The 17,367-nt window shown below is 38.7% G+C and overlaps 1 protein-coding gene across 1 annotated transcript in view; it reads left to right on the forward strand.

Moving 5' to 3' along the window:
• Positions 1-278: 278 nt before the first annotated feature.
• The window catches only part of TNNI3K (TNNI3 interacting kinase), a 273,974-nt gene continuing 256,885 nt past the window's right edge, over positions 279-17,367 (forward strand). Inside the window, exons 1-6 of the mRNA XM_061633422.1 lie at positions 279-499; positions 722-839; positions 1,387-1,495; positions 12,917-13,002; positions 13,955-14,052; positions 15,993-16,103. Coding sequence (XP_061489406.1) covers positions 800-839; positions 1,387-1,495; positions 12,917-13,002; positions 13,955-14,052; positions 15,993-16,103 — 444 coding nt within the window. The 5' untranslated portion in view covers positions 279-499; positions 722-799. The remainder of the gene's footprint in view (positions 500-721; positions 840-1,386; positions 1,496-12,916; positions 13,003-13,954; positions 14,053-15,992; positions 16,104-17,367) is intronic.

A 17,367-nucleotide genomic window follows, 5' to 3' on the forward strand; every position in this document is an offset into this window, starting at 1 on the left:
CCCCCCATATATCCTACTTTCTTCTTATACTTTGGAGGGGGGAGGAAGATATTTCAGTCAGGAAGAGCAGAGTAGGAAAGAGCTAATTTCCCTTATTCTTGTTCTGTAACCCTGATCCAGTTCAGGCTGTGGCAGTTTCATTTATTTTTTTTTAACAAAATGTCAGGAGAACTAGTCACACACCTCCCACACCGTGTCTACTTTGGCTCTGTCAGTGCTTGCAGTTCCTCGAATACGCTACTGGAACATGCAAGGATTCTGCCAGAGACATGCAGACATCCTCCTTTGCAGGCAAACCCAAATGGAAGACACCCACTGGACTAGAGGATCATTCCAATGTTTTTCAGCTCAATGATTCTGTGAAGAATAATCCATACCCCTGAGGTTATTGTCAAGCTAGTGTTGTTTACATGATGCGCTGGAGATTTGAACCCCTGAAAGCCAAGTGTCTTTATACTTGCTTTTCTGATCTGGAAGCAGGTTGGTAATGCCCTTTTAGGTATGTATATGCATTTAATAGAGGTGTGAGCAAATATTTCTATAAAAATATTTGCAATTTTCCCCTGTAGTGTATTTCAGCAGTATGATTAGTTATTTTGTTTTTGTTCTGCACTTGAGAGAGTGCACACTGTTTTGATCTGTGCTATTGTTGCATGACATTCCACTTGGCACAGAGTTTATTTTTAGGTACAAGACTATCAAAGTGCTTTTTTTTTTTTAGTGGGTCTGTCAGTGCTCTTGAGCAAGGAGTCATATTACCACAAGAACTTTGTTGAAACAAAGAAGAAATATTGGACAAATGGGGAACTATAAATCTAGACCAACCCAAACTTGCACTGGTAATTAATCTTCCTGCTTTAAAGGAAATACGTTATAAATGTATTATCAAGAAATCTTTTCTAATTTACTCTGAAGTTCAGATATAAAGTGTTTTGTTGTTGGTAGTTTAGCTGAAGAATATTATGTCTTAAATCAGACTTCCTTTTAGTTTGATATCAAGGCTGCAGAAAAATTAGTAAATTTCTTCAAATGTTGTGGATCATGTACAAATATATTTGTGTGTTTCCTGGAAAGAACCTATTCCTTCATTCCACTCTTTCCAGACAGTACGTCAAATAACTCCTAACAACTGAATGTCAACAACTAACCCTGTTTACTTTTGTTTTTCATATTAAAATGTTTTGGTTTTGGTGTTGAAAATGATCTTAGCATATGTGTAAACAGGAAACATATGCACTCAGCTCAGATTAATGTAGAATAGTACACAGTGACCTGGAGAAGGAAATAAGTTACAGTTTTTCATGAGCGCTTTTCAAAGGTTTTCCAAACGCATTTCAAGCCAGGATTCTTAAAACACCTTTTGTTTGTTTACTTGTTTCTTTTTAGATGAGTGGAAGAAAAAAGTTAGTGAATCATATGCTATAATCATTGAAAGAATACAAGATGACCTGTTAATCAAAGAAAAGGAATTTACAGAACTGAAGCATGTCTTCAGGTAAATTAATCTATCAGCATTGTTTGTTTATCTATTTAAGAGCAACAACAAAGCAAATCTGTGTTTAGTGTCAGTATATTAGTATGTTTGGTGAAACATACTCAGCATCTTGATAACTATTGTATATTTGAGATTGTCATATTCCAGTTTCACAAATCTGTTATGTGCCTTCAAGTCGATTATGACTTATGGCAACCCTATGAATCAGCGACCTCCAATAGCATCTGTTGTGAATCACCATGTTCAGATCTTGTAAGTTCACAAATCTGAGCAGCCTAATATGCATATTATGCAAATTGTTGATTATGCACATGTTGTTTGAGCTTTGTGTGGAAAATTTCCTTTTTTGAGTTTTTTTTTTTAAATAAAAATGGAAAAACAATGCATTTACAGGCAAGTGAATGGAGCACAAGGGTTCAGCATGCAATCGAATACTAGGAAGGGTTCTGTGGAGGCAGGTTAACTAGACTGACCTTTGCTGTGTTTTGCACTGTGCTGTAGTGTGTTTTGCGGAGGACTATTTTGTGCAGTGCATTTTAAAGCACGGTTTAACAACCCTGAGGCTTTAACTACACATTGTTGTCCCAGGTGGTGTTTTTTTTAAGAGGGCTGCAGTGGGGGATTACTGCACTTGCAGCAGTGGCATTGGGGTGCAAGTAACACTTTCACTTGGGACTGTTTTAGATAGCCAGTCAAAATTGCCTACCCAGCCCCCAGAGTCCATCTCTCCACCCCGTCATTAATCACCTCATTTTCCCTAGCAGCAATGATGTAATCAACTTCACAGCTTTCTTGACTGCTTTCCCCTAAAATAAGAACGCCAAAACTCTGCTAGCCTGGGTAACATTAGACTACACTTCAGGGTTGCCATACACTCTTCTCTCCCAGCCCCCCTTCCCAACAATATGGGCATAACAACAGTTTTAGGATGATGTAAGTGACATTCTCGCAGCTGCCCATGCCACCTGCATTCTGGGTATAATAACAATGGACTTTATTGATTTTTTTATTAGTAAGGATTTTTTTAGTGCTTGCACAAACTTTGAAAAACCCATGTCATTTTTTGCTTGAAATAAAATCTAAGTTAAAAAAAGGGTGCACTCCTGTTTTGCTACTGCCTTTTATTTCTGGAGAGAGCCAGTGTGGCATAGTGGTTAGAGTGTTGGACTACAGGGTTTGAATCCCCACACAGCCATGAAGCTCACTGGGTGACCTTGGGCCAGTCACTGCCTCTCAGCCTCAGAGGAAGGCAATGGTAAACCCCCTCTGAATACTGCTTACCACGAAAACCCTATTCATAGAGTCGCCATAAGTCGGGATTGACTTGAAGGCAGTACATTTTATTTTTTATTTCTGGAATACACTAACTGCACCTAGACAAAAATCCTGGATTCCTTCATTTATTTACTTTCAATGGGCAGTGATCTTCTGTTGGGGGGTTGGGGGGAACCACACAAAACAGCTGCAGAATTAACCAGTGTTCCTTCTCCAGACAATAGGTATGTCATTCTACTCTCTCTCTCTCTCTCTCTTTATGGAGATCTTTGCTTAATTGAATGACAGTCATATCAATAGAAGACAGGACCAGATTTATTCCTCACAAAACTGGGGGAAATAATCCCTGCATGTTTTGCCTCATAGTTCTACTTCAGATATGAAGAACCGTTTCCATCCCAAGACCTACATTTCTTTCCGGCAATCTTCTAGAGCCCACATGCTGTGATCAGCAGGGGTAGAGGCATAAGTGGCTGAAGCAACCAATGTAGAATCTTTGCCTAGTATCTAGTTTCTACCGGCAGTTACATGCCCCCCTCTGTCCTCCATCCAGCCAAGCAAGGGGCGTGATCAAAGTTCAAGGACGCATTCCAGCCAGGGAAAATATTCAAGGAGGATGCAAACCAGGGCCAGTGAGGGGGAGGGAGTGTGGCCTAGACAGAGCCCAGTGGGCCAGACGGGGAAGCCTAGTGTGCTGCATTTGGTCCCTGGGAGTGAGGTGCCCCACCCCTGCTCTAGTTTCATCAGAACTAGGGCCCAGGTACACATTAGAGGAAGAATGTTTTCTAAAAAGTTTGCTTAATCCTGCACTTTTATTTTGAAGGAATAAGAGGGGCTCTGATGTGGTGCCACATTTCTGATCTAATTAGATCTAGATCAGATCTCTTGCTAGTTTCAAGATTAAAATACCCTGTCAGCTGTTATTTGTACTCGGAGGTGCTGCTTGCAATATAAATGAGAACCTGTCCTTAGCTAGGCTTTTATTTATTCATTTTTATTTTTAAAAATATTTGTATACCACTATTGCGTTGAAAACATCAAAGCAGTTTGCAACACGTTAAAAACAACAGCCATAGAATTAAAAAAAAACATTAAAATTCAATCGAAACAAAGGTCAACTGTTGCGAAAAAAGGCTTTGGTGAAAAAAGAATTGGCTTGGAAATCAGTAAACATATCTCTGAATATTTAACCTTTGCTTCTATTGGGGGGGTGTCTAAAGGATATTACTACGGGAGCATATTTGTATTTTGATTCCTTATCAATTTGCTCCATCAGGTCAATCTACCAATATCTTCACCATTAAAAAATAAGCAGGGGTATGTACAGACAACAAGATTCAGTTCAGACCCCAATTTGGCACTTTGGAAAAGGTCCATCTCATTCCAAAGCACTTCAGTGGCTACTCAGGTCAGGTCAGGATCCAAGGTCGAGTTCACTTCAGGGAAAACAAGGCTTTGTGCTCCACTTCACTACAGGAAAATAAAAAAAGGCTAAAACTTTGTCTCTTTTTTAGAGAAGTAGATGAAATTTACAAGCACAATAGCTTGTCCAGAGTGTATTAAGCCTGCCAAATTACAGATCTGGTGTGTTGGGGGGGGGTTGCGCTGTGCACCTTTAAAAAAAATGATTATTATTAATTTTTAAAGGAAATGCCTATAATTTACAGTATATACAATATATATAAATTTAATTTTTGCAAGAATTAGATGAAATTCACAGGCATAGTAGACCCTCCTGAGAGGGTGAATTCTGCCATTATTCAGATGGATAGCTGCAGTAGTTTTTCTGGATGGCATTTACAGTTTTGGAGTGGGTAAAAAGGATTCACTTATCTCCTATAGTAGTGTTTGGTCTAAAAATAACAGACATGGGAGAAGTGCACCTAGATAAGAACCCTGCCAAATTACAGGCAAGAACGCTCATTTTTTCTGTGGTAAGACTAGAGATGTTAGTTTCCCTTTTAGCAGACACTTGCCTGTAGCAGGTTGTGTGTGTGTTTGTTTGTCAACTGAGTTGCTGAGGCACCACAAGGTGCTTCAGGGAGTCCTCCCTTCAATTGGGGACACCTTATACAGATCACATCAGATGAGTCGAGAATCCCTGCAAAGGCCTCCCCTTTCTCTCAGGATTCAAAGCCACTGCACTTCCCTAAAAAGCATCATTCAAAGCACTTAAACTTACTCCTCTGACCTCCAGTGTGTGTTTCTTAAATAGGGTTGCCATATTGCTCGGATTCTATGCATGCCACCCAGCGCCCGGCTAGCCCCTTACGTGGCCCGGATTCTCAGCTTTAATTTAAAAAAAAAAGTTTCTAGGTGGTCCGGTTCTCGAGATATACATAAAAACGTCAGCCACCCCCCTCGACTGTTAAATCTTTCTTTAAACAGTACTGTACTATAGCACTTTGTAGCTTTAACCCCGTCCGTTCAGCATTGCAGCCAATCAGGGATTGTGTTTCAGTTTCATTGACCTCAGGCAGTGTCTAGAAAACAAAATGGTGGTTTCACACCCCGCCCCCCGTTTATCTGAAAATCTCATAAATTGGGTAAGTATATACATTTCAGTTTTTTTTCCTCTTGTGTGCAGGAGTCAGACCTTGGGCAGTGTTTTGAAAACCTTTTTGTAAAAGCAATGCTAATCCCATATGCCCAAAGTAAATCCCATTTAATTCAATAGGACTTACTTTGAGTAGACATGTTATGAACGTGCTGAAAATCAATGGGACTTTGGAGTGAATGTAAAAAAGAATTATGTTTGTGTTCTAACTCTTTCTGTCTCCAGTCCAATTTTAAAGCAAGTAGGCAGGGCTTACTTAGGTATTACAGTTTTTATTCTGTAGGAAACTAATACTGATTTTTTAAAAACTAATACTGATTTTTCTGCAATGACCAACTGGTTTGACAATAAACTATTATATGGGCTGTATGTATTTATACATCTGCTGTGTGTGCGTGTGCGTGTATGGAGTCTTTCCAACACCCCTGTGAGGTAGGGTTGGAAACCAAGGCAGCTCCCAACAAGAAATAAAGCCATTTAAAATCCAATGACCATAAAACAAGTATAAACAGTTGCAAAACAGCGTAAAGTGGCATGATTCGGAATTTTGGGTTGTGTGAATGAAGTTGCTTATCACTTGAGGTTGCAGTTCTGTCCCTGTTTGAGTAAGCCCCACTGAATACGCTGGGACTTGCTTCTGAATAAATAAACTTAGGATTGCACTATAAATATCTTTACAGTTCGCGTAAATAATAAATATATCTGATAGTCATGCTTATATACATATTTCTTCATTTATCATATTTTTGGTTTTTGGTTAGGAATCCTGACTGGTTGTGAGATGCTTAGTTTTTTGCCTTACTCATAGGAATCTTGTTGTGGTTGGTATGGTATTACATTTAGGAAAGTGTTACTGCCTTCTGTGTTTTTTTTTTCCTATTTGCATTTCACTTATCTTTAACCTCACTCCGTTACAGCCATAGAAGCAACAGCAGCATATGCAAGATAATTAACTCCCATTAGTGATAAGAACAAGAATTTATTATTTCAATTAAAACAAGAGGCTTATCAATACTTTGAAGAGGACCAGATATTTATTTTCTTTCTGAGCCCAGGACTGGGTCTTTCATGATGCCTGGGGAGCAGGAGAGTAGTCGATAAGACAGACATCCTGGCATTGGTAATCTAATTAGCAAGGTATGTGTGGGGTTGTTGCACACTTCCAGGCCCAGTTTCATTTTGAGTATGGAGGTGGAACCTGTGTAGATGTGGTTGAGAAATTTTGAGTTAAGCAAAGCTCTGCTTTTATAAAACCTAAGAAACATACAGATACTTTGAATGTCTGAGTGCCTGCACCAGTGGAATACTGGAGGAACTTGTAAAACTTGCTGCAACAGTCTTTAGAACTGAGCATGTGGTGTGAAAGACTCCTTTTCCTAACATTTTGGCTTGTTTTTCTCCACTCACCACATCTCTGAAATATATTGTATATGTTATGGTTAACCGTGCTGCTGCCCTGACTTACTTTATGTTTGTTGCTATTTTGTGTTTTTATTATGTTTTTATATTGATTGTGTATTTTTATTGTTTTTATTATATTTGTAAGCTGTGCTGAGCTCTGTTTTTAACAGCAAAAGGGCAGGATATAAATTCTCTTAATCAATCAATAAATACTCCATAGTGTTGGAAACTAGGCATTTAAGGCTGAAAATGTTGCTTAAAAAAAAAAGATATCTCACAACTTTCCCCAGTTTTTGGTGGTAATTCCTAGGCACAAAAACAAAACAACTGGACAATCCAAATATTAATATGCAAATATTTGCATAATATGCAAATTAACCTGCCCGGATTTGTGGAACTGGAATATGGCAACCCTAGTCTTAAACCATCCCTCAAAAAGTAGCCAGGGATGGAAATGACTTTTGCTTGACATCTGTTAATCAGGATAAATCTGAATGGGCTAAAAATCAAATATAAATGAGAACTGAGGTTTTCTTTGTAACTTGAATGTCTTGTTACTCTTTTTGGGCCCATATTAAAAGTAAGTGGTGAATGAAGGCTGGGAAGTGGAATAAAATAGGTGGTCATGATGTACAGGTTCACCATGGAGCAAAATACAATGGAGAAGAATATTGTAGAAGTTTCCATTTAGTGAATACAGCCAAAGTAATCATTTTTGTGTCAGTCATACTGATACTGACTCCAGAACTGTCATGCGTACAATCTCATTTGTATCAAATTCATTTTTGTCTGCACAACCCTTTTTAAGATGTAAGGGCAGTAGAAGTAAGATCAAATAGTTTTTAATTTGGATTAAAAACTTCAAGGTTTTTCACAATTTATAATTTCTCATCATGCCTGGTGACTACAAATTCATTGTGCTCACAGTGTGACACAACCAAAGTCAAGCAGCAACTGCTTTATTAACTTGTTACATGGACCTCATTTCTCCGATCCGTACGTTCCAGGGGCACAGTGCTTTCCCAGGTTTCGTTTCCCTTGGAATGTGGTCCCTAGAAACTTACTGACATTTTGTAATATTGGGCATATCTACAAATATACAGGCTGAGCAGAAGTGGAGGCATAGTCTAATCACCCCAACTTCACTGCGGTCATATCAGATCTCTAGGAAAACATCCAGAATCCTAAGATAGTTCAGAACTCAAAAGTTAGTCTGTGGGCAGGCAGTGTGCATGGGCCTGGTTCACTTGCTGGTATAACCTGGGAGGAATAACGGTGTCAGACATAGACCTTACATAGGTAGGTTCTATGCCTTTGGCATTGGATACAACCCTTAGATTTTACTTTGACAAAACTGCAACTTCAAAAGGAGCTAAGATGAGTGTCTGGATCAAACTGAAGTCTTGGGAACCTTTCTTTCATTGCCAACCTCAGAGAGCCTTCGGGCTTAGGGCGGTATATAAATTAAATTAAATAAATAATAAATAAATAAATAAATGTGAAACAAACTAGAACAAAATCAAAAGATTAGTGTTTTGAAGTTGGAAGGAAAAGCGATCACTTCTGTTGTTTAGTACCACCCACACAACATAAGAAATAGCTAGAGTGTGTGTACACCTTTCATATAGGGTTGATGCCGCTTACCTTGGTCTAGACATGTGGATCTTTAAAACTTTCAATGCAGTGCTAAAGCAGTTGCAGCTACTCAACTGCTGGATGATACGTCTGGAGAGGAAGAGGGGCAGATCATAGGAAGTTGCCTTATCCTGAATCAGATAGCTCAGGATAGGTTCTTTCTACACCAGGGGTGGGAAAAAAATTGGCACCATGGTCCAGATCCTTATCAGGATTGCCTTTGTTGGCCAAATCTGACAGGTGGGTGAGAGCACCCATCTGTCAATCACATTATGTCATTATGACATCACTTGATTGGCCAGCAGACCACCTGTCAACATCCCTTTTGCTTCCCTTAAATCTTTGTGCTGAGGAACTTAAAAGGGGAGTGGGGAGACTTGCAAAAGTTTTTGCCAATTCCAAATCTCCCCTGCTCCCTCTTTAAGTCCCTGATCACAGAGCATTAAAAGGAAATGTGGGGAGACTTGGAAAACACTTTTGCAAGTCTCCCCCTCCCCTTTTTCTTTTCCATCGCAGAGACTTTAAGGAAACCCCTGCGCTTCTGTTTCAGCAAACAGAGCTATCTTAAAGCCTTGGTGAATGCCTCTTTGAAGTACACACACGTGTGTGCTGCTTCAAAGGGCAGTTTTTCACAGGGTTTTAATCTCTCTACTCAGCTGGTGAGTGGGGATTAAATCCTCCTGCCTTGGTTGTGTGACCTTGTTCCCCACTAGGAACAGATCATGCAGCCAAGGCAAGGTTAAACCTTATCCTCCCACCCATCAGTTGACATCACTAGTGATGTCAGCTGGTGGGCAGGTGGACATAGTTTGGGGGAAATGGCATCATAAGCCAAATTGGATTCCTTGAGGGGCTATGATTGGCCCGGAGGCCAGAGGTTCCCAATCCCTGGTGTACAGTTGGTCTGAGGCTATGGTCTGAAGGCACGTGAGGCTACCACCCTGCTGACACTAAGCAGGGCTAGGTCTGGTCAGTGCCTGGATAGGAGACTACCTGGGAACCACAATTAAGGGTTCCTTGGGTTCTATGATGAAAGAAAGGTGGGGTTATAAATGTAACAAATAAAGAAATAATGACTGGTAGTGGTTCTCCAGGGTTTCAGACAAGGGACTCAGTCTGCATGTAATTTTCTAGAGAGGCTGGGGGTTGAACTTTGAACCTTCTACATACAAAGCAGATTCTCTGCCACTGAGCTACAGCCTTTCCCCTGCAAGACTGATCAGAAGACAAGACTAAACAGCATTTGCTTTCTCTTCCATTGCGTGAGTTTTAGAAGTCCATGACTAATGCCCAGCATAATATGTGGCAAACCTACTTTCAGACCTTTTAAAGCCTTCTATCTTTTGCTAAAACAATAATACAAAGGTCTTCACAGTTGCAGAGATATCATGAAAAATGAGATACACCATAGTCCAGAAACTGATAGGCAAGTAATGAGTGCACAGGTATTTTTTTTTTAGTTCAGAATTTTAATGCATTCCAGGATAAGAATATCACAAAATATCCAAACTTGCCCACAAGCTGTAGGTTGACATCTACCATATTCATGCAATTGATTTTCTGTTAGTTACATGAATCTAATTATGCAAATTGGCTGTTCCACCAAGCTCTCCTCCCTGCCTCATCTGGCCATTGATGCTGAACAATTGCCCTCACCCGCTCTGACAGCAGTCACAAAAAAAGTCCTGAGCCTCGGTGGGGTGAAAATCACTCACTGCAAATCTTGTTACTATCTTTTCTTAATTACAGTGCAGCTTCTCAGATTACACTGCAGAAAGAGGGATAGTAAGAGGCTCCTTGAAGACAAAAGGAGACCGGTTTTAAAAAATACACCTGACCTTTTGCCAAATGGATAATGTTCACAAAACAATGTGTGTGTTAAAAAAAATTGTTCTAAACTTTTCAAAAACATTCTCCCTTGTCACAAAATGACTTTGGACACTTTGCAAGCAGCCATAAATTTCTAAGCCAATTTTCCCATTCATTTTCAAGCCTGCTAATAATAGCTCGCTAATTCTTGCTCCTTCTTTTCTATAACACTTCAGCCCTAAATCATGAGAGAAAGAGGTCTGGGAAAGTGCCTGGTCAAATCACATTGCGTATATATTTTTAGTTGTTGAGGATCTTCGCGAAGCTCAGTTTACGTATCTGTTCTGTTGCCAGTTTTTCAAACTTTATTTTTATTAATGAATTCTGTTTTGCTCCTCTGACACGCAGTGGTGGAAAAGAGGTCAGCAAGCACAGTTAATGACTCATAAAACTACATATTCTGTAACTTTTTTTAGTGTATCCTGCATTTTCCTAAAACATGTTTGTATCAGGTGCAAATGCTGTATATCATTTTTAATGAGGCAGTGTGGATATTTGTCCTGTTTGCGGCACATAGTATTAGAAATGCATTAGCAGTAATGGCTTCATTTTAATTATTCTCTTCATCCACATATGTCCTTATGAAATCATTAGGTTGCATTAAAATCTACCATGGCATTCCAAAAAGTGTAGGAGAAAATGAGAAAATAAATAAATTGGGTAATAAATATTTCAATAAATAAGTGGTATTCAGTGGCTGGAGACTTTGACTTGTACACATGTGCAGTGTAATTAGTACAGAAAGTGCAAAAAATGGAGAAAATTGCATTTCTCTCTAAAGAGTGCTGTGACTTAAAATGAAACTTTTAATTGCACATATGAAAAATGGAAATGCTGTACTTCAGTCTAATGGCAACCCATAATGGAAAGCCTATCTAAATGTGGCTTAACAAAATTTAAATCCCAACATTTCAAAAATGAAGCTTAGAAATAATGGTGTGAAATTCCATTCATTTTTTAGCATTCTTAGCCATATTCCTCTTAATAACAACTCAGTAGCAGGTTACCTGGAAGATTGCCTGCTCCTGTAACTGCCAGTGTTGAGTGTGTAGGATCAGCTCTGTTAAAGTTTTGATGGCAGGAGTGGAGAACCTCATACTCGGGGGCTGTGAATATTGCCCTTCAGGCCTCTCTAGACTTGCGACTCTCCCCAGAATATTTTCCATGAAGGAAATGTTCCCCATGCCTGACAGATGGCAAGAATGTAGAGAAGTAAGACCTGTACAGACTGGCATGAACACAGTGCAAGTGACTCATTCCGAGAACAAGGAGTCCATACAAACTGTCCCCGTAGTCTTCTGGTGTGCATTCTCCTGCCTGCCCAGTCCTAAGTCTTTCCTGTATTGAGTGGAGGTCTACTTGAGAGCTTGTGTTCATGTTTGCTTCAAACTGAAGCACACAGTTGGGGATTATCACTTGAGGTGTTCTACTGCAGACCTTCTCATCTCATTGTGGGAAAGGTCAGGGACCGAGAAGCTGGGGTGCACCACGACATTGGGGGTGGAGCTTATCTGTATGCCCCTTTCTCTGTCCATGGCTTAGACTTTGCATGTTTGAAAAAGCATACCGTTACAAGAAAGTGATTGGGGGTGAAGCAGGTTTTATCTGAGGGACAAATGAGTGGAAGTGTCTAGCAAAGCAGGCAGAGAATATATCATTATAATTATGTATTGCTCCAAAAGAGGGGAATGAATATATCATTGGGACAGATAGAACTAGGATGAATTATTATACCTCCTGATGTGATCAGAGGCAGTTAGCCAAGAGAAAAGAACATACCAAATTATTTGGCGGTGCTATTTTGACAGGGAGAACCTTGATGAACAATGTCATTTTTGTCAAAAGGTGAACTGCAGTGGAATGGAAACAGCATTGCATGCAATGAATATGGGACAGAGTGGAAATTAATGCCTTCTTATATCCATTATGATAAGTAGAGTTAGTACTTTTCTTGGGGAAAAATATACTATCCCAGATCTGACTCTTCTTGATATTCCTGCCTAATAGCTGACGGTGCTATGAAGATGATGCTTCTAGACTTGAGCATCTGGTTAGGATAGTGCTGGTAACATGGCTGAGAGAGGAACATCCATTTTTTGATCAGGTAACCTCCCTTGTAGACTGTAGGAATGCTGTGGACATAATATGTTTTTAAATTTTTTTTTTTAATTTTAAATTGTGTTTTTAAATTTTTTTGTGTTTTAAAATTTATGTATTTGTTTTTAATGTTTTTAATTGCTGTAAACTGCCCACAGAGCTTCGGCTATGGGGCGGTATATAAATAAATAAATAAATAAGGATTATGAACCATTCACGTGCAGGAATCACTCTCTCTTACCCAAACAATGAACAATGCCATCCTATACATCTACTCAGATGTAAATCCCATTGAACTCAGTGAGGCTTATTCCCAGGTAAGTGGACATAAGGTTACAGCCTAATCTGATATATAAAATTTGGATGTATCCCTTGCAACAGGAAAGAATTTAAATCTGAACCAGTGAAGGATCTCTGGTTTTGAGATTGGTATAGAATCCTGCCTCATATCTTTATGGAATCATAATTATGAACTTTCTTCCTCCTCCTTCCCCCCCCACTTTTTTTCCAAAAAATAATTTTCCCCAGTGAAAGAAAATATGCTAAAAGATTAAAACAATGATAATCCATAAAATCTTTTTTTTCAGCTCTGATGAAGCCTTCAGCAAAGTTAATTTAAATTACCGCACAGAAAATGGACTGTCTCTTCTGCATTTGTGTTGTATTTGTAATGGTAAGTGTTTCAGCTAAGATGCTTTATAACCCTCTTATTGGCACATTTAATGATTTTACTTCTTTTTAATAAACCGCAAGAACATTATTACTTTTTAATCTGTTTGTCTTCTTGGCACTGTTCATGTTGAATCACATGTAGGCATCAGGTGGAATACTCTAAATAATAACAACAAGGTGGCTTAAAACTTGATTGGATTTTAACCCATGCTTGAAGATATTACACAATCATCACAATTTCATTCTGAAGTAGGGAGGGTACTTTAAAAAAAGGCATCTAAGGAAGAATTACTGATTATAACTTCCTCATTATTCAGTTTAGCGTGAATTGATCTTGGTTATAACTAAAAATATTCAGGAAGATAAAAATCAGTCATGACAAAGAAGCAACCATGCTGCTCTGATAAGATAAAAAATGGGCCCTTAGTAATTGTAATCAAGTAATAATGAGATGGTAGAGATTCCTCTACTGAATGTTCATTTCAGGTTGGAGCTCTTTATTGTGTGGATGTGTGTTTATGATAGATTTCATTTTTATATAATAAATAGGAGTGTCCAACTGACTTCAGTGGGACTTACTTCTGACTAATGATGCATAGGGTTGGGATATAACTATTCTACAAGTATTATGCCTTTGTTGTTGTTATCATCATCATCATCATCATTTATATATATATTGCCATCGGAAATGGCGCTGAACATGAAATAAAACAATAAAATCAAGTCCCTGCCCCAAAAGGCATACAATCTAAATAAAACAAAATGCAGACAACAAAGGAAGAGAGGGAAAATAAATGGAGGACAAAGCGAGGACTTCAAATACATATACAAATCATAGAAAATAAAAACAAGCTGAAATTCCAAAGTCCTTTTGAAGTGGTGTTTTGTTTCTGTAACAATTCACTATGTGTTTTATTTTTAAATTGCTTCTATTTTCAATATTTATTATGCAGGTAATAAATCACACATTAGGACTCTTATGCTGAAAGGCCTGCGTCCATCCAGGTTAACAAGAAATGGGTTTACAGCTCTGCATTTAGCAGCTTACAAGGTAAATTGGTTTCAAATTAAATAATTGTATTAATGGTCTTGTTCTTTCTCTCCCCCTCTGCCTTCCCCTCTCCAGCGCTTGGTCTTTGGCAGTGCTATGGCAGCGAGCCAGGTGTCAGGAGCACTGGAAATTAAAGTTGTCTCAGTGCTGTGGGTGTTTGGCTTACTGCTGCAGCGGCTCTGGGGCAGCGGAAGGGAAACCTCCCTCTCTTCCTCCCTCTTGCTGTTTTTGAAGCAGAAATGGGAATGTAGAGTGACTGGGGGTTGAGACAAGCATGCTGAGCTTGGAAAAGTTACTTTTGTGAACTACAACTCCCATCAGCCCCAGCCAGCATGGTCACTGGATTGGGCTGATGGGAGTTGTAGTTAAAAAAAGTAACTTTTCCAAGAGCATGTTCTACCTCCGCTGCTGGACGCAGTATGCTTCTGAATACCAGTTGCTGGAAACTGCAGGAGGGGAGAGTGCTATTGCACTCAGATCCTCATTGTGGACTTCCTGCTGGCATCTGGTTGGCAACTGAGAACAGGATGCTAGGCTAGATGGACCATTGGTCTGATCCTTACGGTCTTAAGGAGAGAGGAGTTGATTTCTTCTGTGTCTCAGATTAAAATCTGAACTACAGAACATGTGGGAGGGTTGTAATGCTTGTTTCATATTTGAAGCAAGCATTATCAGCTGCCAGAATTTATAATTCAAGCCTGGAACATAACAAACATTTTAACTTCTATTCATAACTGACACAATGAAAACACATGTATTTTGAACCTAGGTATCTGTATTGGAGTCCAAAAAGTGTTGTAAAAAGTAGCCTTAATGAGCTGTACATGACACTCCTGGCTTTTTCACTATTGGAAATTGTCTGATGTATCAGATAAATGAAAGATGTACAACATTTTTTTGTAATTATTTTCAATATTGCAGCTATTTTATTCATTTATTTGTTTTTTGCTGTCATGCTATGAAAGCTCATGGAGAGTTATAATAAGGTGAAAGGTTTCATTTGAAGAACCCAACATTCATAAGGGAGATATTTGACACTGATTTGTTCTTCCTTGAGGTATGTTTAAGACTATTATTCATACAGTTAGAAGGATTTTGTTCATAAAGCACAGTTGGGAAGCAATTAGAACTGAATCAGGAGATTTTATCCTGAATAAAAGTGCTTGATCTTCTATGACAGGCTTCCCAAATTGTGGTCAGTGGGCCCCCAGTGGTCCACAATCTACATTCAGGTGGTCTGTGGAATGCCAGCATTAAAGCTCATATTGATCTTTAATTGTATTATTATTGCTTCTTTTATATCTTATATTGCAGGGGTTCCTAAACTGTGGTCTATGGACTACCTTCGGGTGGTCTGTGGCATGCTGACGTTAAATATTCAAATTGATTTTTAATTATATTTTATTCCTTTATTTCGTATACTGTATTTTATTGTATTACAGTTTGAATTCTATAGACTTTATTTCTATGTAAGAAATAAAAGAAGCAATATAATACAATTAAAAATCATACAGCATCTAGCACAGCACAACACAGTTGCTACAACAGACAGAAAAATCATTAAGTGGTCTGCCAAGAACCTCAGCAATTTTCAAGTGCACTCATGGGGGAAAAAAACTTTGGGAACCACTGTTCTAGGAGAATAGTGTGCATGTTGACATTTCCATGACCAAGTTTGATCAAGGAGGATATCCAGCTATATAATAATGGGAACATAGGAAACTGTCTTATACTGAGTCACACCATTGCTCCATCTAGCTCAATAGTGTCTACACTGACTTTCCATGACTCTCCAGTGTTTCAGGTAGGAGCCAGGCTGTACCATGGAGACCCTGGGATCCCAACATGGGATTTTTGGTATGCAAATCTATGCGCTCTATCACTGAGCTATGGCCCTCACAATCATGTTTCTCTAAATAATTTCACTGTCTACATTTCAGGACAATGCAGAACTTTTAACAGCCTTGTTGCACAGTGGAGCTGACATTCAGCAAGTTGGCTATGGAGCACTTACAGCTCTCCATATTGCTACAATTGCTGGTCACCATGAGGTATGTTTTCTTATTTGTATATTAGCAGGGGGTGCTCACGATTACTCAGAAATTAAAGAAGCCAACAGAAACCCTTGATTAATCAATGCAGTTTTGAGAAGTTCAGTCCACCATTTTGTTTCAAAATGGTACTCAGTGGTATCTAAACATAGTCAGAAACCTTGACCTCAGGGGCCATTGTGCCGAATTTGTTAACATATCGTAAGCAGTGTCCAAATCAGTGCAATGTTTCAAAAGCGCAGTCTGCCATTTTGTTTTAAAATGCTGTCCAGGGGTATCCAAAAATAGACAGAAACTGCTCCATGATCTCAGGAACTATCATGCCATATTTGGTTAAGATAGCTTAAACTGTGTCCAAAGGTATAAGTATCAGACAAACAATATTTTAAAATATATAGTAGATGCACTGCAACAGCGGTTGCCAACCTTGGTGCCCAAAGAGGTTTTCTTTGGCAGCCACATGGCCCCCTACCCCCATGAAATTAGGCTTGCAAGAAACATTCTGCTGTGGCCAATAGAATAGGTTGTGGTGTCTGTGTAGTGCACACAAAAGTTTATTTAGGCCTAAGAAAGTTGGCGATCCCTGTACTGCAGCAACAGTTAGAGTAAAAGGTAGGAGAGATATAAAATTTATTTCTGAACAGACTGAAAGAAGAAGAAAAATGGCCAGTGACTAAGGATTATCTTTCATTTACAGATTTTTTGGCACTTTTGAAATGTTGTAGAGGTGGGTTTTAAAAAAGAAATGGAAAAAAACCTGTTCATTTGCAAATGACAGCTTAAAACCAATACTACTTTCTGCTCTCACACTCTGTATAAAAATGTCTTAGAAGTATTGAGACAAATACTATTGTGTGTCTACTTTTCAGGTCTTTGTATAATAGTCTGCAGTACAATAAATACAGTTGTTGCATAAAACCTATCTTGAAACACATTCTATGCAAGTTGTTACCATAAGAATCCAGATCTTTCATAACATTAAAATGTCCGTCAGAGCCATATACTGAAAATTAGTGTTTCAAAAATTCAAACTTGATCCATCTGTCTGAAAACTTATTCAACTGTTATTTTCCTCACTGTTCTTATAAAAGAAGTTAAATTTTGTTAATTCCATAGTTTTCTAAACTCTTGTTAACCAATCACTCATGCTTTGTATTTCAAAACACCTCCTTCAACAGCTAGCTAACACGATTATTTCTTAAGCAACTGAAAGATTTGCAATGGCAAACAATTTCAGATTGCACTATACATTATGTCAACACTA

Source organism: Rhineura floridana, chromosome 6 (assembly GCF_030035675.1).
Source record: "Rhineura floridana isolate rRhiFlo1 chromosome 6, rRhiFlo1.hap2, whole genome shotgun sequence".
In the NCBI taxonomy this organism is placed as follows: Eukaryota; Metazoa; Chordata; class Lepidosauria; order Squamata; family Rhineuridae; genus Rhineura; species Rhineura floridana.